The sequence below is a fragment of the Podarcis erhardii genome (assembly GCF_964252035.2).
Source record: "Podarcis erhardii genome assembly, chromosome: 12".
Lineage (NCBI taxonomy): Eukaryota > Metazoa > Chordata > Lepidosauria > Squamata > Lacertidae > Podarcis > Podarcis erhardii.
Genome location: NC_138513.1, coordinates 3092577 through 3114043, shown reverse-complemented (window position 1 = coordinate 3114043; position 21467 = coordinate 3092577). Strand labels below are relative to the sequence as shown.

At 47.5% G+C, this 21467-nt stretch overlaps 1 protein-coding gene across 14 annotated transcripts in view; it reads right to left on the bottom strand.

The window, feature by feature from the left end:
• Positions 1-21467, bottom strand: part of MAP4 (microtubule associated protein 4) — a 212158-nt gene that overhangs the window by 36971 nt on the left and 153720 nt on the right. For 13 of the 14 annotated variants that reach the window (XM_081834123.1, XM_081834125.1, XM_081834132.1 and 10 more), the window contains 2 exons: positions 4233-4336; positions 437-664 (listed from right to left, as the gene is read on the bottom strand). In XM_081834123.1, the coding sequence (XP_081690249.1) occupies positions 437-664; positions 4233-4336 (332 nt within the window). The remainder of the gene's footprint in view (positions 1-436; positions 665-4232; positions 4337-21467) is intronic. The other variant, XM_081834122.1, reaches the window with a different exon arrangement.

Here is a 21467-nt window from a genome sequence, read left to right as displayed (position 1 = left end):
CAACAAACCCTCCTCTATCAATACACAAACCCTCTCTGTGCAGAAAGCTAAGGAGACCTGGATAGATCACTTGGTTAGAGCATGATGCTGATAACGCCAAGGTTGCAGGTTCGATCCCCCTACGGGACAGGTGCATATTCCTGCATTGTAAGGGGTTAGGGATGATCCTCAGGGTCCCTTCCAACTCTACGATTTTCCCTGACACGCTAGCTTTCTTCCTGAGTGGATTTTGGACCTGTATTTAGAAGCGATGCACCATGTGCTTTCCTGGAAGGTCTGAAGTGGCGGCAGGGCAAATGCTGCACCACTGAACAGGAGGACAAAGCAATGGCAATTTATCCAGGGATGGAGCACGAGATGCCAACAGCCCAGATGTGCTCAACAGGACAACCCGGCTCCAAGGCCACAACCCTCCCCCCTTGCACAAACGACTTACCTTCGGTTTGGGCTCTTTAGGAGTTAAGGAGGAGGGTCGTGCGGCGCTCGTCGCCAGGCGTTTAGGGGTGGTGGCTGCGGTAGGGCTGGTGGCTTTTTTGTTTTGGCCTGGCATAGTGGTGGACGCCGGCCGCTTGGCAGGGGCAGCGGCAGCAGTGGGGGCGCCCTTGGTTTTCGCTGCTGCTGCTGCTGTTGCTGCAGGCTTTGTTGCTGAAGTGGAGGCTGAAGGCTTGGTGTCAAAACGTACACACACAGAACACACACACACAAGCAAAAAATGGACGTAACAAAAAGAAAAGAAGCGCATGGTAAACAAAAGGTCAGAGCGGCAGAAATGGGAGCAAAGAAACAAGTCGAAAAGGAAAGATGGCAGCATGCGGTTCTCTGAGCCTAAGGAAAGAGCTGCCGTGGGGAGGAGGACTAAATGTTGCACTATATAGGGAAGGGAGACCGCTGCCTGGCAAGCGGAAGGTCCAGGTTCAGTCCCCAACAGCATCGCCACAAAGGTCTGGGAGAGATCCCTTTCTGAAACCCTGGAGAGCAGCTACCAGTCAGTGCAGACAGTACAGAGCGAGATGGGCCAGTGGTCCGTCTTGGAATTAGGGCAACTTCCTAGGTTCCTGTTTAGCACCCAATCCATGCTGGAGTTTGCAGACCCAACCTCTCTCTAAGAATCAGCCCCCCGAAAGATCTTTGGTAGAGTCAAATATCACAACAGCCTTGTAACTGCATCCAGAAAAAAACATGGCAGCCCCTGTGTCTGCACAGGGTAAACTAAGAAAGAGGGGTGACCTGTCAAGGGGCAGCAGAGAAGAGCCATCTCTCTTCAGCTGTAGCTCAGGAGTAGAGTATCTGCTTTGCAGGCAGGTTCAAATCCTGCTGGAATCTCCTGGTAGGGTTGGGAAAGGCTCATGTCTGAAATCCTGGAGGGCTGCTGCCAGTCAGTGTAGACAACAGTGAACTTTGGGGACCAGTGGTCTGACTCGGTATAAGGCAGATTCCCATATTCCTTAATATGGGTCCCAGGATCAGTTTCCAGCTTACCTGGAGAAAAGAGTCTCCGGTGGCAGGTGAGAAGAATGACCCTTTCTCAGCTGCTGCCAATCAAAGTATACAGTGGTACCTTGGGTTACATATGCTTCAGGTTACAGACTCCGCTAACCCAGAAATAGTACCTCGGGTTAAGAATTTTCAGGGTGAGAACAGAAATCGTGCTCTAGCAGCAGCGGGAGGCCCCATTAGCTAAAGTGATGCTTTAGGTTAAGAACAGTTTCAGGCTAAGAACGGACCTCCAGAACAAATTAAGTACTTAACCCGAGGTACCACTGTATACTGTGTGCCATGGCCTGGTTGGAGACAGAGAAGTGGTGGGAGGAACCTGCTGGGGAACCCCCCGGGGAAGAAGGCTCAGAGCCCAGGGATTGGTGGTGGGATGACAAAGAGTGGTGAGAGGGAGAAGATGGACGTGTCCAGAGGAGGGCAACCAAAATGGTCAAAGGCCTGGAAACGATGCCTTATGAGGAACGGCTAAGGGAGCTGGGCATGATTAGCTTGGAGAAGAGGAGGTTAAGGGGTGATATGATAGCCATGTTCAAATATATAAAAGGATGTCACATAGAGGAGGGAGAAAGGTTGTTTTCTGCTGCTCCAGAGAAGCGGACACGGAGCAATGGTTCCAAACTACAAGAAAGAAGATTCCACCTAAACATTAGGAAGAACTTCCTGACAGTAAGAGCTGTTGGACAGTGGAATTTGCTGCCAAGGAGTGTGGTGGAGTCTCCTTCTTTGGAGGTCTTTAAGCAGAGGCTTGACAACCATATGTCAGGAGTGCTCTGATGGTGTTTCCTGCTTGGCAGGGGGTTGGACTCGATGGCCCTTGTGTCTCTTCCAACTCTAGGATTCTATGGAGAGAAGGCGGTGTTGGAAGCTGAAGAGGTAACAGGGCTTAGTGAACTGGGAGAGTCTGTGGCAGAGAGAAGTGTCAGTTTGCATTTCTTAGTGCATAAAGTACTGATCTGGTGCTTTTAGATCTGTCCTATTCTACTTAATTCAAGAGGGTTCTGGAAGCCTCTCTGTGTGAAAGATACAAGCAGAAGGTTCCTGATGTTTGGGTTATTCCTTCAGAGAAGCTGAATACAGCTGGTGGAAACTGGTTATGTTATCTCTTCTGTCAAGGTCATGCTGACTATAATAACAACGCCAGAAGGAGCCTGGGTTTCACTTTCACTTTCTATCTCTCTTCCTTCTGGTGTTGGTGTTGTGTGTACAGTGGTACCTCTGGTTACGTACTTAATTCGTTCCGGAGGTCCGTTCTTAACCTGAAACTGTTCTTAACCTGAAGCACCACTTTAGCTAATGGGGCCTCCCGCTGCCGCCGCGCCGCCAGAGCACGATTTCTGTTCTTATCCTGAAGCAAAGTTCTTAACCTGAGGTACTATTTCTGGGTTAGCGGAGTGTGTAACCTGAAGCGTATGTAACCTGAAGTATATGTAACCCGAGGTACCACTGTATAGTGTTAAGCTTCAGACTTCTTATAAGTTATTGTAAGTTTAAGTTAAGTCTGCTGCAACTGGATTTATTATAGACAGGGCCAATCCTGAATGGATTGGATTTGTGACCATTCTGCTCATTTGCCTTCAGTAGCAGTAAAGCTCTGCTGGATGAAGTATTAATTGCCTCTAGTCTATTTTTTTGGGAATCCTGCAATGTGTTTTTTACTCTGCTAACTATATGCTGAGTTCTGCTCTGGTTCAATATTGAGTTGAATTCCATGACAAGAAATCCAGAATCAGAGGCGGAAGCAGGAGAAGAAGGAGGCCAAGAGGCAGAGAGGAGTCTGGCTAGTGAAGAGTCACAGATGTCTCCCCCTCCTGCTGCGACAAGCTCCTCTCTCCCCTTGTCTCCCTGAACCAGAGGAGGGCTGAAACCAGTGGAGAAGTGGCAGGGTGCATGCAGGCAGTCTCCGATTGTCTGGAAAAAGCCCTGGAGATGAGGGGACTTAAGACAGTCTCTGCAACTGTTTCATTGGGGCAAGACCTACAGAGGAAGAGTTGTTGCTGTGCTCATTAGGCCTGACACACCTGTGCAGATTCCGTTTGGTTTTTTTTCTAATAATGTGTTAACACCACTGACTCTGTGTGCTTTACTGCTGGCTGGCTTGCTCCTGACCTATTTTCCAGAAAGGACAACCTGTTCACATGGTGATAGCTGTCAGAACGCAGGGAACTGCTTTATACAGAATCAGACCACTGGTTCATCTCACTCAGTACTGCCAGCGTCAGGGATGGAGAAACTGTGGTCGTCCGTGTGATGCTGGACTCCAGCTCACATCATTCCTGAAAGGGAGTTGGAGTCCAATCACTTCTGGAGGTTCCCTCATCCCTGGTCTACCTTCACCGGCAGAGGGAAAAGATGAAGTGAGCAGCTCAGCTGCTCTTCATTTCCAACTTGATGCAACACAATTCACTCCAGGCCTACTTATGTCTGAGGACTCCTCAAAGCACGCAGAACAGGGCTGGGTACAGAACAGACATTGGGAAGAAAACTGCTCAAGAACTGCTTGGTGTTTGTGCCAGGACTCTTCTCACAGCCACCACTGGGTGAGAAATGAGGAGCTTAGGGGTGGGGTTAACAGCCTTGAGTGCCATCAACTGGACTTGGTAGCCAGCGACTTTTCTTGGGAGCCCATCAGCTCAGAGGACAGAACTTATCGTTGGCTTAAGAAGCAAAAGGGGGAAAAGCAGGGTGCCGAGAACCAAAACCCGCAGCGCTGGAAGCACAACACGGTCGACCCTCACCTTGGCTTTCTTATCGGGGCTCGGAGGAAGCTCCTTGCTTGGAGGGGCCGCGATGTCGTTCGCTGTGGTGACCTCGGCGGCTGGTTTTACCTCTTCTGGTTTTGCTGACCGAAGCAAAGAAGGAAAAAGGGAAATTAATTAAAAAATGCACTCGAATGCCATACGTCAACGACAGGCCTTTAGCAGAGTCTGTATGACAGCACAAAAGGAAGAGAGGTGGAGCTTGGACAGAGCTGAAGGGACAGGTATCGGTGCCTCTTTCACTACTGCAGGGTGCTGCAAAGTCTTCCCATCACACTGGGAGTGGACTTCTACATGCTGGTTAGAGGGATTTGCCATGTTTAGGCAGCAAACTTTGCTTTGCTAAGCTTAATCTAGAATTGGTGGAGCGCACAGCATGTAGATCTGTTTCCACCACCACCCCAAACCCCCATTTTCAGCAAAAGTCAACATGCCTTGACAACAAGCTAGGAGCTCAGTTTCCACTTGTGTGTGATGTTACTCTGCAACCCATCTTGAGTGGATACCAGCCAAGATGCCACCCTAAAATATTCCTACTTGCCTTTCTAAAAGGGATGCTATCCCGGAAAACAATCAAGAAACAGTAATCAACCTTTTAACTGCTGCTAAGATGATGCTAGCTAGAATTTGGGGAGGGGGGGAGTATATCTCCTACCATACGCAAATGGATTGGGGGGGGGGAATGGTTGATAGTAACCATGATTAAATGAACTTATTAAATCCAGACTAGCAGATTTTTGGAAAAATAGGTATATATGGGTAATATTTTGGGATAACAACTTTAATGATGATATTCAGCTGTATGCTGTCTTCAGCTTGTTGCATTATTAGTAATATTTCTTTATGGATATTCTTTGGTTTACCGTAATGAAATCTAAAGAAATAAGATCAAAAAAGCAGAAGCCACAGCTGCTGGAGGGTTTTTCAGAATGCCTTCTGTACTATGCCTATGCAGGATTTCAAAAGTTGTCAGAAACGCCATGATCTGGCCGTGCCCATCTCCCAGGCCCTGATAAACGTGGAGCCGAATGGCTTTTAAGATTTGCATCCATCCAGAACACATTCGAAAATGTCAAGCCTTCACATTGCCATGCACTGAGGCTGAACACATCGGAACACATTAACTCCCTTTCCATCGCTCAGTTCTAACCGTAACTGGCGTGCAAATGCAGGGAGTTTGCTTGCACTTGCAGACCACAGGAGATCATTAGCAAGGGGTCTGGACTGATCCAGCAGCTCTGCTCTTCCAGAGCTCATCTCAGCGATCGCAGGAGCCAGAAACACCAGCTAGGAGACTTCAAGGAAGGCAGCGCCGGGTGGCAGCCAGGAAGAGAAGGATTTCGGAGGTATGCAACTGCTAGGAGTTAAATGCAGTTGAGTGAAAATGCAACGCGGGGGGACAATGGATCTCCCTCCTGCCACAGGAACTGCTCCCGAAGCACAGCAAGTTCTTAAGATCACGATACGGACCAGATCGCAGGAAGCCGCCTTATGCCCAGGACTATGTGATGTGGAAAAATGCTTCATCCTGCACAGAGGAAGCAAAAGCAGTCGCCAGCACAGTATGCTCCCATCAACTCCAGCCAGCACCGCCAGTAATCAAGGGTGATGGGAGCTGCATTCCAGTATGCTGGGGGTCCCCGACATATGTTAAAGTCTAACTGGAAAAGAAGAGGGTCCCTCTCTGAACATCCACCAGCCCACAGGTCGTGCTCCTTCTCTCTCCATTTGTGGTCCCCAGAAACTGTGATTCAGAAGCATCACAGCCTCTGACTGTCGAGGCAGAGCAGAACCATCGTGGCGAATAATAATAATAATAATAATAATAATAATAATAATAATAATAATAATAATAATTTATTATTCATACCTCACCCATCTGGCTGGGCTTCCCCAGCCACTCTGGGCGGCTTCCAACAAAAGATTAAGATCCCGTAATGCATCAAACATTAAAAGCTTCCCTACACAGGGCTGCCTTCAGATGTCTTCTAAAAGTCTGGTAACTGTTGTTCTCTTTGACATCTGGTGGGAGGGCGTTCCACAGGGCAGGCGCCACCACCGAGAAGGCCCTCTGCCTGGTTCCCTGTAACTTGGCTTCTCGCAGTGAGGGAATAGCCCCTGAAAGTCTTCTCTTCCCGCAAATGTGTCAAATCCTGTTTTAAAGCCCTCCAAATTGGTGGGTGTCACTATCTCTTCCGGGAGTGAATCCCATGGTTTTTAACTATGAGGTGTGTGAAGAAGGACCTCTGTCAATCTGTCCTGAATCTTCCAGGGTTTGAAAAGGGCTCAGTTGACTGAGTGGGACCAGGGGGGAGGAAAAAGGAGAGCACATTCCCCTGGGAGGAACACCTAAAGCCCTTTGGCACGTGAGCTGGCAATACCAAAGCAGGGAGCTGCTAAGAAACCAGAGGCCTTTCTCCTGGGCATAGTCGGCCAATTGGTGCCAAAGAAGGATAGAACTCTTTTCATGTATGCAACAACAGCAGCAAGAATACTTATTGCAAAGTATTGGAAGACACAAGATCTACCCACCCTGGAAGAGTGGCAGATGAAGGTGAGGGACTATATGGAACTAGCAGAAATGACTGGCAGAATCCGAGACCTGGGAGAAGAGTTGGTGGAAGAAGATTGGAAGAAATTCAAAGACTATCTGCAGAAACACTGTAAAATTAATGAATGTTAAAATGATGTTGGATTGAAAATAAGTGGCATTAGCAACGAAGTTAAAAAGAGTATGCAAAAATGAATTGATAATGGATGAAAATATAGAGCTATAATATGTTAAGATATAGAGTTAAGATAAATGAAAGAGGGTAAGGATTTGCTGATTTGATTATGTAAATGGGAATACAAAAAGGGGAGGTGTGAGGAGGTCAAAGAAACAAGCTAATGAGTCTAAAGTTATAAAAAATGGATTTGATTTTAACTTCTTCTTTTTTCTATTTTTCTCGTTTTCCGTATTTTGTATTTTTGTTTGAGAGTTCTTTCTTTTTGCTTTATCATGTATTTTTGTATTTATGACTTTGTAAAATCTTAAAAAATATTCTTTAAAAAAACAACAACAAAAAACAAAACAAAGGAGGGAGCTGCTCTGCTGCAATGTTGGTTTCTTTCTGGGCCAAGAAGGTGATGCCCAAAAGAGCCCATGCCAAAGGAGCCGTGTACCTGGCGCTACCCGAGAGGGGCAGGAAGGAACTGAAATTGTAAGTTAGTCAGTAAGTAAATTTTTATTTATACCCCACCCTCCCCAGCCAAGACCAGGCTCAGGGCAGCTAACATCAAATACGTTAAAACACAATCAAACAATTGATTAAAATACAGCTTAAAGATTAGGATCAGGATAGAATTAAATGACTGCCCACGAATTACAACCACAGGGATCGGGAACCTCAAGTATTCGTCAGGGCCAGCTATCCAGGTTGGTCCCACCTGTGCCCATAAAAGGGCCAAAGAGGTAACTTACAGGGACCCATAGAGGGGGATCAAACTGGGCCTGGGCCGAAGGCCAGGCAACCACTTGGACAATGCCAGGAGGTTTCAGACTTCCGCTCAACTTCCAGTGCTGGGAATGGCTAGCTGAAATTCCTGCATTTCGGGGGGCTGGACTAGATGATCCTCAGGACCCCTTCCAACTCAACAATCCTGTGATTCTACGGTTTCGGTGCAGGGAGTGGGCTGGAATGCCTTCAGAATCCTATGCAGGGGTGTGTGAGAGGACATGACCTTTTTTTAAAGGGTTGGACGCAGGTGGCGCTGTGGGTTAAACCAGAGAGCCTAGGACTTGCCGATCAGGAGGTTGGCAGTTCAAATCCCTGCCACGGGCTGAGCTCCCATTGCTCAGTCCCTGCTCCTGCCAACCTAGTAGTTCAAAAGCACGTCAAAGTGCAAATAGATAAATAGGTACTGCTCCGGCGGGAAGGTAAACGGCGTTTCCGTGCGCTGCTCTGGTTCGCCAGAAGCGGCTTAGTCATGACCCGGAAGCTGTACGCCGGCTCCCTCTGCCAGTAAAGCGAGATGAACGCCGCAACCCCATAGTCGGTCACGACTGGACCTAATGGTCAGGGGTCCCTTTCCCTTTACTTCTTGACTCACTTCCCACAGCAACCCTTACGGGCCCACCTTGCTCCCCTCCCTCCAAATAACGCGGCCTAGTGGTTAGAGTGCCAGACTAGGACCTGGGAGAGGCCAGCATTCAAATTGCCACTTGGCCACAAAGATGAGCTTGGCTGCGGGCCAGTTGCTGTCTTCTCTCGAACTCGCCCACCTTGCAAGGTTGTTGTGAGGAGAAAATGGGGAGGAAGAAAACCCTGTCTGCCATCTTGTGCAATGTTGCACTTGTGTAATGACAATAAAGAATCTATCTATCTATCTATCTTGAGCTCCTCGGGAGAGGAAAAAAGGTGGAATATAAATGCAAATTAAAAATCAATAAACAAACCAGCCTTGCGTAAGCAGAGAGACCAGGGGCAGGAAACGAGGGGTGCGGTTGGGGTGTTTGTGTTGCTAGAAATGAACTTCATTCCCTGCCCCTAAACCGGGTTATTAATGTGTTTCAGAATTTTCTTCTGCCACAGGCAGAAGCATGTATAATTCAGTTTGTCACACGGGCGGATTTCACACCACGGAAAAAGAAACTTGCTGCGGGACTCAGCACCCCCAGGGCCTCTGGCAGGATTAAATTAACAGCCAGTTCACCGAGGCTTTGGGATGGCTCAGGGCTGTCTGCTGCCTTTATAGCGACAGTCCATCTCCCCAAGTTCAAGGACACACAGACACGTCTTTAAACTCGCAGCTGCAGAGACCAGAAGTCACCTTTATGCAAGAACGATCGATCTGCATTCCTACCCATTCAGCAGCCTCCATCTCGCCAGTTCTGTGTACGGTAAGACGCCACAAAACTGTTTATCCAAGCATAGAACAGGAGTTCCGTACGGCTCCTATTCGAGATGGCAATTTATTTATGATGTGCTTATCCTACCCTTCCTGTATGGCATGGAGAAATAGGGTAGAGATAGTTTCTCTCTCACACACACAACGCCAGAAGTTGTGGGCACCCAACAAAGCTGAAGATCGAAAGATTCAGGACGGATAAGAACTTCTTCACGCAGCACAGAGTTGAGCGACAGATCTCACAGTGGTGGCCTCCAACTTGGATGGTTTTAAAAGAGAATTAGACAAATTCACGGAGAAGGACCTGGAATAGCTCAGACTCAGGGGTCAGCAACCTTTTCCAGCCGTGGGCCGGTCCACCATCCCTCAGACCATGTGGTGGGCCGGACTATATTTTGGAAAAAAATAATGAACGAATCCCTATGCCCCACAAATAACCCAGAGATGCATTTTAAATAAAAGGACACATTCTACTCAAGTTAAAAAAACCAGGCAGGCCCCACAAATAACCCAGAGATGCATTTTAAATAAAAAGACACATTCTGCTCATGTAAAAACACACTGATTCCCGGACTGTTGGCAGGCTGGATTGAGAGGGCAATTGGGCCAGATCCGGCCCATGGACCTTAGGTTGCCTACCCCTGGCTCAGGTGGCAGAGCTCTTCAACTCAGGGTTGTGGGTTCGAGCTTTGCTCTCCCCTCCTCCCCGTCCGCTTAATTAACCACCCACCATGCTCATCAGCAAACATTTGCTTTCATTCAGCATTTAATTACGAGGCCATCCTCTCTGTAATGCTGCACGGAGCGCCAGTGCATGAACATTTTGCCTCCCCCTTCCCTCAGCCTGGGAATACCTCAGGGGGTGGTGTGGTGCGGGAGCTGCCAAATCTTAATCAGGCCTGTTCATTAGTTCGTAAAGGCTGATGGGGGAGACCTTTCTGGCTGATGGAGCAGAAAGGAAGCCCAGACCCCCCTCCCCAAATAGGTATTGCGAGGACATCTCGCACGTGGAGGGGTGCAGCCCCTCCACCCAGTAATTTGTCTCCACTCATCGGCTCAGCTGCCCTGGCAGAGAACAACCCCCCCCCCCAAAAAAAATGTTCTATTCCGGGGTCTTAAAGGAGCCAGAGCCACGTTAGCTTGAGAATGATTCAACTCCTCTTTCTAATCATCTTGCTAATCCACCTATTGATCCAAAAGGAAATCTTCACTTGGGGGCTAGGGAACGCCTATGCTAGCCACTTCTGAATGTTCTGTTTGTTTGGGTTTTTTTTTTATTTAAAAAAAAATTGTATTGTATGCCTAAACAGGCAGCCCTGTTTAGGGAAGCTTTTAATGTTTGATGTATTACGGTATTTTAATATTTTGTTGGAAGCCACCCAGAGTGGCTGGGGAAGCCCAGCCAGATGGGCGGGGTATAAATAAATAAATAAATAAATTATTATTATTATTATTATTATTATTATTATTATTATTATTATTATTATTTTGATCTGTCAAGAGTACACAAACTAGGAAGGACCGTGCTTTTTCAGCAACAGTCTTGTGCATGTTGTTGCCCCCTCATAGAGGTCGTTTGTCTCATGTACAAAGAAGCATGCTTAAAAGGTCTGCAAAAAAGACTGTAGGTGAGCTCAGTCAGTAAAGCGCGAGACTTTTAATCTCAAGGTTCCAGGTTTGAGCCTCACGATGGGCAAAAATATTAATGACCCTTGTGGTCCCTTCCACCTCTATAATTCTATGATTCAATTCAACTAGATTTTACTCCGTTTGTCTGCTATAAGTAAAAGTTAGTTCGATACAAACCCAAGGTTTGTTCTAGCACCAAACTGGTGCAAGGAACAGGGTGAATGCCCAATGAACAGGCTGCCTGGAGCAGTTCAATTATAGAACTGAAGAGTTGGAGGGTCCCTAAAAGGTCATCCAGTCCAACCCCCGCAATGCGAGGAATTATGCCCTATGTAGCTAAGGCTTGGCAATGACAAACCTAGACAGCATCTTAAAAAACAGAGACATCACCTTGCTGACAAAGGTCTGTATAGTTCAAGCTATGGTTTTCCCAGTGGTGATGTATGGAAGTGAGAGCTGGACCATAAAGAAGGCTGATTGCCAAAGAATGGATGCTTCTGAATTCTGGTGCTGGAGGAGACTCTTGAGAGTCCCATGGACTTCAAGAAGATCAAACTGATCCATTCTGAAGGAAATCAGCCCTGACTGCTCACTGGAAGGACAGATCCTGAAGCTGAGGCTCCAGTACGTTGGCCACCTCATGAGAAGAGAAGACTCCCTGGAAAAGACCCTGATGTTGGGAAAGATGGAGGGCACGAGGAGAAGGGGACGACAGAGGACGAGATGGTTGGACAGTGTTCTCGAAGCTACCTTTGACAGATACAGAGTCAGAACAGTTTCAGAGAGAGACAGAATTAAATGTGGTCAAAAAAGTAAAGTACCTAGGGGTAAACATAACAGCAAAAAATCTGAGTTTATTTAAGGACAATTATGAAAAATGCTGGTCAGAAATTAAGAGAGACTTAGACAGTTGGACAAAATTGAAACTGTCTTTGTTAGGCCGAATTGCTGCGATCAAGATGAATGTATTGCCAAAAATGCTGTTTTTGTTTCAAACACTACAGATTGTGGACAAGACGGAGTGCTTCCGGAAGTGGCAGAGAGATATCTCTAAGTTTGTCTGGCAGGGCAAAAAGCCCAGAATTAAGTTTAAGATATTAACGGATGCGAAAGAAAGAGGGGGCTTTGCCCTGCCAGACCTAAGGTTGTATTATGAGTCAGCAGCCTTCTGCTGGCTTAAAGACTGGCTACTTCTCGAAGACACTGATGTATTGGACTTGGAAGGTTTTAACAATGCTTTTGGTTGGCATGCATACCTATGGTATGACAAGGTTAAGATTAATAAGGCCTTTAAGAACCATATTGTCAGAAAAGCAGTGTTTAATGTCTGGACAAAATATAAAGACTTACTAGAAAACAAAACTCCAAGGTGGCTTTCACCTCTGGAAGCTAAGGCCCGGAAAAGACCCAATATGGAGGCCAAATGGCCAAAATATTGGGAAGTATTAGAAAAAGATGGAGACAATTGGAAATTGCAGAGTTTGGAGAAAATAAAAGATAAAGTGCGAGACTGGTTACATTACGCTCAGATTAAAGAAGTTTTTAAAAATGACAAAAAGTTAGGGTTCCAGGTGGAGAAATCGAAATTGGAAACAGAACTGTTAGAACCTAGGACTAAGGTACTTTCAAGAATGTATAACTTGCTGTTAAAATGGAACACACAAGATGAAATGGTTAAATCGGCTATGATAAAGTGGGCACAGGACACTGGGTATAACATCATGTTTGAGGATTGGGAAAGGTTGTGGACCACTGGGTTGAACTTCACTGCATGTAATGCTTTGAAGGAAAATGTAATGAAAATGATATATAGATGGTACATGACCCCAGTTAAACTTGCCAAAATATACCATTTGTCTGATAACAAATGCTGGAAATGTAAAGGAAATGAAGGAACATTCTTTCACTTCTGGTGGACGTGCCCTAGAGTGAAGGCTTTCTGGGAAATGATATATAATGAGTTGAAAAAGGTATTTAAGTATACCTTCCCCAAGAAACCAGAGGCCTTCCTTCTGGGTATTGTCGGCCAGAGGGTGACAAAGAAGGACAGAACTTTTTTCCTGTATGCAACAACGGCAGCAAGGATACTCGTCGCCAAGCATTGGAAAACCCAAGATCTACCCACACTGGAAGAATGGCAGATGCAACTGAAAGACTATATGGAATTGGCTGAGATGACTGGCAGAATCCGAGACCTGGGAGAGGAGAAGGTTGAAGAAGATTGGAAGAAATTTAAGATTTATTTACAAAAATACTGTAATTTGGTTGAATGTTAAGAAGGATGCTAGATCATAAATAATCCGGCACCACTAAATTAGATGGAATTAGGAAGATAAGCGAGATTGAAGAAAATAACTTTTTGGAGAAGTGTTAGGTTATTTTTTCAATTTGTGGAATACAAGAATGTAAACAAGATGATAAATTGCTGGCAAAAACTTACGGTGATGAAAGTGGGAGCGGGAGATGTGAGGGAGTCCAAAGAAGTTATGAAACTATGTTATGATATATGTTATATTGTTTATTGTTTTTTTCATTTGTATTTAAAAAATCTGAATAAATATTTATTAAAAAAAAAAAGTGTTCTCGAAGCTACCAGCATGAGTTTGACCCAACTGTGGGAGGCAGTGGAAGACAGGAGTGCCTGGCGTGCTCTGGTCCAGGGGGTCAAGGACACGACTAAACAACAAGCTAATGCTCCCTGCTCAAGACTGGCATTGGCCAACTCTTAGGCCTGGCTGGCTGCCTTCAGCTTCTCAAAACCAGAGCCAAAATCTGCTTACAGATTCTCATGCGAGGCAAGACTTAGCAGCCCTATGGGGTTGTCCATGTCTCCCCCCTCAAAGCACAGTATCCACAAAGATTTCTCAAGGGCAAAGTCCCAATGACACCTAAAATGGACCACTTCAGAATGGCATCGGAAACAGGGAAGTCAAGAACACGCCTTGGAAGCGACCCTCAAGTGCTGAGCACACTGGCTATTTCTCTAATACAGCTCTAGGACCCTTCGCCAACATCAGATGACGTTGGACTACAAATCCCAACAGCCTCAGACAGCACAGTGGGGGGTGGGAATTGCAGTCCATCGACAGAGAACCAGTGTGGTGCAATGGTTAGAGAAATGGACTAGGACCTGGGAGACCAGGGTTCAAATCCCCACTCACCCGCAATGTTCTCACTGACCTTGGGCCAGTCCCTAGCATACCTCATAGGGTTGCTGTGAGGATTGAACAAGGAAAAGGAGAACCATGTACGAAACAGTGAGCTCCATGGAGAAAAAGGTGGGATTGCTATGCATAAATAAATAAAAACTAAACACATGGAGGGTCCAAGGTTGGCGAAGACTCTGATGAAGAACCGGCTATCTCCTACAAAAAGGATTCATGCCAAAGTGCGTTAGTGTCAAAGGACGCACCCCCAAGTTGCAAATCCCATTGAATTACAGAGCTTTAAATTTGGGTGCTGCAGCTGCATTGCTGCCAGGCAAATCCTTGGCACTCTGTCAGCTTGACAACTTCAGCCAAGACACCCTCGGCTACCTGGCTGCGAGCAACGGGGAGGGGAATGCATGCGGAATGAAGAGTGTCCGGCAACCAAAGAGATTGGACGGACTTTCTGCAGATGCACATCACTGGAGGACAACCCCCACTGCTCCTGCCAGGCAGTGGTTGATGGGAGTTGGAGTCCAGGAAGAGCTGCTCAACAGTGGAAAGGACACCCTCGGGAGGTAGTGGACTCTCCTTCCTTGAAGGTTTTATGGCTATCTGTCATGGACGCTTTAGCTGAGATTCCTGCATGGCAGGGAGTTGGACTAGATGACCCCTGGGATCCCTTCCAACTCTGCAATTCTATGATCATCTAGATGGGTCTAAACCACAGAGCCTAGGGCTTGCCGATCGGAAGGTCGGCGGTTCGAATCCCCGCGACGGGGTGAGCTCCCATTGCACAGTCCCTGCTCCTGCCAACCTAGCAGTTTGAAAGCACGTCAAAGTGCAAGTAGATAAATAGGTACCGCTCCAGCGGGAAGGTAAATGGCGTTTCTGTGCGCTGCTCTGGTTCGCCAGAAGTGGCTTAGTCCTGCTGGGCACATGACCTGGAAGCTGTATGCCGGCTCCCTCGCCCTACAGAGCGAGATGAGCACCGCAACCCCAGAGTCGTCTGCAACTGGACCTAATGGTCAGGGGTCCCTTTACCTTTACCTATGATCATCTAGAGTGCACCATGTTGGCTTCCCCCTGACGTCAGTGTCACATTTTCTTCCGGGCAACTTTCCACATGCTAGCGATAGGCATGTGGCCCCCTTTGCCTCCCTCCTCAACAAACACTGGGGTTTTCTTCTTCTTGCCTTATAGACTGAGGTTGGTTTTAAACCTGACCCTTCACAGCGAGGCAAGACATTTGCAATCCAATTAACACAGCTTCTGTTTGTGCCAGCAGCTTTCCTCGGGCTCAAAAGCTGCTTGCCTTGCTACGTTCTTCACATTTAAAGGTTCCTACTGTGAACACCCGAGGTCTGAAGAAGAGTCCTGTGTAATCCGAAAGCTCACACTTTCAGCCTCCTGAAATGTATGGTTAGTCCATGAAACGCCGCCAGGCTGTTCGAAGGCAAAGCCTTGCTTGAGCTGTGTTTTTGGTAGAATCATAGAATCATAGAGTTGGAAGAGACCACAAGGGCCATCGAGTCCAACCCCCTGCCAAGCAGGAAACACCATCAGAGCACTCCTGACATATGGTTGTCAAGCCTCTGCTTTAAAGACCTCCAAAGAAGGAGACTCCACCACACTCCTTGGCAGCTAATTCCACTGTCGAACAGCTCTTACTGTCAGGTAAGCAGCGTTAATTCTTCACCAGCTGGTGACTCCACCAAGACGAGAGACTTTCTTATCCTGTCACTGTGGTCTGTGGGAGAGCTTCTCCTTTCTCCAAGACCCAAAAATATCACAAGCCAAGCGCCACAGTAACTTGGGCGCAGGGCTTTGGAGTGTGGCTGCCCCTGTTCTGTTGAGATACAGCAGAAACCCACTATCTGCACGGAAGTTTTACTTTTCCCCCAATGAACCGAATGACTAGGTCTCTAACCACGCCGCTTGACGTGCTTTCAAACTGCTAGGTTGGCAGGAGCAGGGACCGAGGGTTAATATAGTAGATAGATAATATAAGGATGTATACAATTTTACAATATGCAGAGAACAACGTGAGTTGAGAAATCAGAGAGAGAAGCTGAGGGAAGTTTTGGGGGGAGGGTTTCTTGGGGAGGTGAGGGGGAAAAGGGGGCGAATAATGAAGATGATTTGCTATGTTGAAATTGTTAATAAAAATTTATTTATTTTTTTAAAAAAGAGTACATCACCTTGAGACGTGTGGAAGCCAATGAACAAACAAATAAAAATTAGCAACGCCAAGATCTGGATTAACTTTTGAGCTACTACCACTCTGGCATTAGGCGAGAAAGGCACTCAAGACTTGGAAGAGTGTCTCAGACTGGATTTTCTAACGCTTGCCTCTCGTTTCCGTGCTGACCCACCAGCAAGGAGCATCTCAGTGGCTTAGCTGGGCTTAAATCCAGTCCTCCTACTCACTCCGTTCATCCTCTAGGCGAGCACAGAAGGGACCTGGGATTCACCTTCTTGCTCCAGGTTCCTTCCACCTGCCCAGGCATCAGCCCAAGCACTTTTGGCTTGTCCCCAGCCTGCCACGGAAAAGGGCAGGGAAGCCTTGCTCGGAAACAGGTGCTTGTGAACGGGCCCTGGCCTGCAAGGCAGGCTCTCTGTTCAAGCCGGCTAAGCCGGACCAAAACCATCCTTCATTGAAATAGCTCCATAATTCTCATAATGGATTTTCTGCCGATGACGCTAATCCTTTAGAGGGCAACGGATTAAGCTGTGCGGGGCGGGGGGCGGGGAAGGGGCATCTTTATTCTCCTTTCAAACACGACGATGAGAGGCACAAAAAGAGGGGGAGAGAAAAGGGAGCCATTCAGATGGGAGAGGGAAGCAAAGGCGGAGGCAGCAAAGGAATTTGCTTAAGCTGGAGCAGGCTAGCAGATGCAAGGCATCCCTGACCAGAGGCCTTGGAAGCAGCAAAAGCTCTGGAGGCTGCAACAGGCAAGGAAGTTTAGATCCGAAAAGGAATCCACTTTGACTCTTCACGTCCCGTCCCCGGACCCGCTCTCAACAACAGTCTTAAGAGGAACTGTGCTCTTTTTTGCTTGACCCAAATAGAGAAATGCCAAGCGCTTTATATAAAGCAGCAAAGACGCCAGACAGATTCGCGTCCCTCCTCCGGATTCTGTGTGTTTTGTCTGGCTGCCTTCGGTTGGGTTTGCGCACCTTATGCAACTGGCAAGGGCAGCGGGTGGGAGGAGTGACTCTTAACTCCTTACCGGGGAGCTGAGATGGAAATGTCACCCCATGCCCCTGGGAGTGAGAGGCACGGAGCAGCAGACTGTCACCAGGACCAGAGAGAACGAAGCTGTCAGCTAGCAGCACAAGAGGACCACCTGCCCCACACTCCCAGCCCTACATCAGGAGAGCTGTTGTAGCCCATCCTATGGGGTGGCAGATCAACGGGAAGACCCGAACCACACATGAGCCTTGCCACGCTTCCACTCCACCTCTACGTGGGACAGCCTTTGAAGGTGGCTCGGAAACTACAATTAATCCAGAATGCAGCTGCCAGGCTGGGGACTGGCAGCAGCCGCTGGGAAAACATAACACTGGTCCTAAAGGATCTACACTGACTCCCAGTACGTTTCCGAGCACAATTCAGAGTGTTGGTGCTGACCTTTAGAGCTTTAAATGGCTCGGCCCTGTAGATCTGAAGGAGAGTCTCCACCCCATCGTTCTGCCCGGACACTGAGGTCCAGTGCCGAGGCAGTTCCCTCCCTGCGAGAAACCAAGTTACAGGGAACCAGGCAGAGGGCCTTCTTGGTGGTGGCACCCGCCCTGTGGAACGCCCTCTCATCAGATGTTAAGGAGATAAATAACTTTTAGAAGACATCTGAAGGCAGCCCTGTTTAAGGAAGATTTTAATGTTTGATGTCTTACTCTGTCTTAATTTGTTGGAAGCTGCCCTGGAGTAACCCAGTCAGATGGGCGGCATATAAATAAATTATTATTATTATTATTATTATTATTATTATTATTATTATTATTATTATTATTTCTTCTTCCTGTGCGGCAACTGGGTGAGATTTTAATTCTGAAGCCCCCTCTTATCAAGCCCCTTCTTTTCCCCCCACACATCTCCATAGGGGGAACAACACAAGGATAGCAGAAAGTCAGATTTGCTGAATAAGTGCCACCTCTTCTCCCTCCCTCCCTTTCCCTTCTCTCTACGCAGTGTGCCTTCTGAGAGCAAGCTTTTACCAAGCAGAGAGTGTTCAGTGAAGCAAATGCAAAAGACACTTTATTTTAGGCCTTTGTGGGATTCAGTCAACCGGGCAAGTGCGCAAGAACTATCCCAGCCTTTCCAGATGCTTTTGGACTACAAGTCCCACCAGCCAGCACTAACGTGGCCAATGGAAGTTGCAGCCCAAGACATTTGGAGATCCCAGTTGGGGCTGGGCTGCCCTGTGATCACTGCGCAAGTGTAGGATTTGGGGTTGGAATTCAGCGTTCTGGAAACAAGGATTCAGTTACTGCCTTTTCAAGAAAAGGACAACCCAAGCTGGACGGCGCAACTTGGCCTTCCTTGCCTACAAATCCGTTTGCTATTCCTGCAGAATTTGTCTTCTTTTTGACCACACAACTCTGTGCTAGTTGCCTGCTTCTAAACTTGGGTGCTACAAAAAGCTTGGGTGCTTCAAACTGTCCCAAAACAGTTTGAAATCCAGGGTGCTTCCAGATACGTGCTTCTTTCACAGAATTGCAGAATTGGACAATACCCACAAGGTTCATCTAGTCGAACCCCCAGCAACGCAGGAATCACAGCTAAAGCATCCCCAACAGATGGAAAACCTCCAAGGAAGGAGAGCCCACTGCCTTCTGAGGTCATCCGTTCCACTGCCAAACAGCTCTTACTGTCAGAAAATTCTGCCCAATATTTTGACTCCACTGGTTTGGGTCCTACTCTCCCTTTGAGGGAGATCGATGTTCCTCATGCAGGGCTTTTTGGAAGCATCTACTCTGCACCTTTCGGGACGCAGGTGGCGTTGTGGGTTAAGCCACAGAGCCTAGGGCTTGCCGATCAGAAGGTTGGCGGTTCGAATCCCCGTGATGGGGTGAGCTCCTGTTGCTGGGTCCCTGCTCCTGCCAATCTAGCAGTTCGAAAGCACGTCAAAGTGCAAGGAGATAAATAGGTACTGCTTTGGCGGGAAGGTAAACAGTGTTTCCGTGCCCTGCTGTGGTTCGCCAGAAGTGGCTTAGTCATGCTGGCTACATGACCCGGAAGCTGTACGCCGGCTCCCTTGGCCAGTAAAGCAAGATGAGCGCCACAATCCCAGAATCGTCCGCAACTGGACCTAATGGTCAGGGGTCCCTTTACCCTTTACTCTGCGCCTTTGGCACCAACATGCCAGCCCATATTCTCTCTCCCCACTGTCTAGCTTTATACTTTCTGGGGAACATCTGGTAAATTAAACAAGCCTGTTGCCAATGACCCATTTCCGATATGTGATGAACCAGTTTGCAATATAAAGTCTCCTTATCTGGAAGCAAAGCTACTGTCCTTATTCGTCTGTGTTTAAGGGGAATTTGAATGGGTACATAAAACAGCATTTAAATATTGCCAGTTACTAGAAGGACGCCTGGGGGAAGTTGGGGGGAAGGATTCTTAAAGGCATTAAGTCCACCCGGCCTTCTAATCATTCGCTTGCTGCTCAGCAGCTTGTTAGCAGAAGCCCCTGAAAGCTGCTCCTAATGAGCTCCAAATACAGCAGGTTCCTCCATCAGGGCGCCCAGGAGGGGCTGCCTCTGTGCTGCAGCACAGCAGACTGAGACTGACCAAAAGCAATTCCTAGCAGCCAAGAACACTTCCGCTGATCTGCTGGAAGTTCTTGCTCATAGCGCCATGCAGAGCTAGCTCAGGGACCACTCAGTGGGACTCTTAATCTCAGGGCTGTGGGTTTGAGCCCCACATTGGCAAAAGATTCCTGCATCGCTGGGGGTTGGCCTGGATGGCCCTAGTTGCTCTTGTGCTCAAATCCTGCTTGTGGGGTTTCCCATAATGGGCATCTGGTTGGCCACTGAGAGAACAGGATGCTGGACCACATGGGCCATGGGCCTGATCCAGCAGGCTCTTCTTATGTTCTTAAGATGGGGGTGGTAGCAACGCTAGCTTAAGATGTCCTGTATACCCGAAGGAGTGTCTCCCATCGTTCAGCCCAGACACGGAGGTCCAGCTCCGAGGGCCTTCTGGCGGTTCCCTCCCTGCGAGAAGTGAGGTTACAGGGAACCAGGCAGAGGGCCTTCTCAGTGGTGGCCCCCACCCTGTGGAACGCCCTCCCATCAGATGTCAAGGAGATAAATATACAACTTTTAGAAGACATCTGAAGGCAGCCCTGTACAGGGAAGTTTTAAATGTTTGATGTTATATTATGCTTTTGCATATGATAGAAGCCGCCCAGAATGGCTGGGGGACCCAGTCAGATGGGTGGGAGCACTATTATTATTATTATTATTATTTAAAAGACACGTTGGGCCAATTTAGAGGAGCATAGGTCTACAACACCTATCAACTATATGCAGAGCTGCCCTTGGTCCTGGGTCCAGAAGCTCATTGTAGTGGCTAGGATGCTGATAAGGTCAAATCACTGACAACATGCGATATCATTGTTAAAACATCTGCACTGGCTGCCCATCTGCTACCTGAACAACTTTGGTCCAGCGTAACATAGAGATTGCCTGAACCCTTATATCCTAGCTTAAGCACAGAAGACACCTGTAAGAGCATTATTGGTTGTCTGCTGGTGAGGCTCATCTACATGAAACCGGGCCTCCAGTCTTGCAGAGTGCTCTACCAATAGACAAGCAGAAATGTTTGCTGAAAAAGTTTCTATGCCACCAGGTTTTGCTGACAATTACGGTGGTACCTTGGGTTACAGACGCTTCGGGTTACAAACTCCGCTAACCAGGAAATGGTTGCTCCAGGTTAAGAACTTTGCCCCAGGATAAGAATGGAAATTGTGCACCAGCGGCGCAGCAGCCCCATTAACAAAAGCATGCTTCAGGTTAAGAACTGTTTCAGGTTAACAATGGACCTCTGGGATGAATTAAGTTCTTAACCCGAGGTACCAATGTACAGGAAAGAATATTTATGTTACTGTTAGCCAGTGGTATCTGATTTGGAGTGTGTGTGTGTGTGTAGATTGATCAATTCATAGATTGATCAATAGATACAGAGTCATAAGTCATCTAGTAGCTAAAGATTCCCTGACATATATCCATCCAAGCTCTGTTTAAAAACCTCCAACGAAGGATTGTCCACTACTTTCCAAAGCAGTCTGCTCCAGTGTCAAACAGTGTAATTCATAAAACCACTTATCCTTTTTATGAAATTGTGGTACAAGTATTATTAACCAAGTGCTATTAACCAGGTCTGGTGGCAGTCTCCTTCTACCCGAATACCAAGCACTGGAGGCAAACAGGAGAGTATACCATTCTCATACCATTCTCTGAGCTTCCAAGAATCAGCTGGCTGCCTGCCTTGCTCTTGGAAGCAGGATACTGGGATAGACGCTTACTAATAAGCTGCCATGTA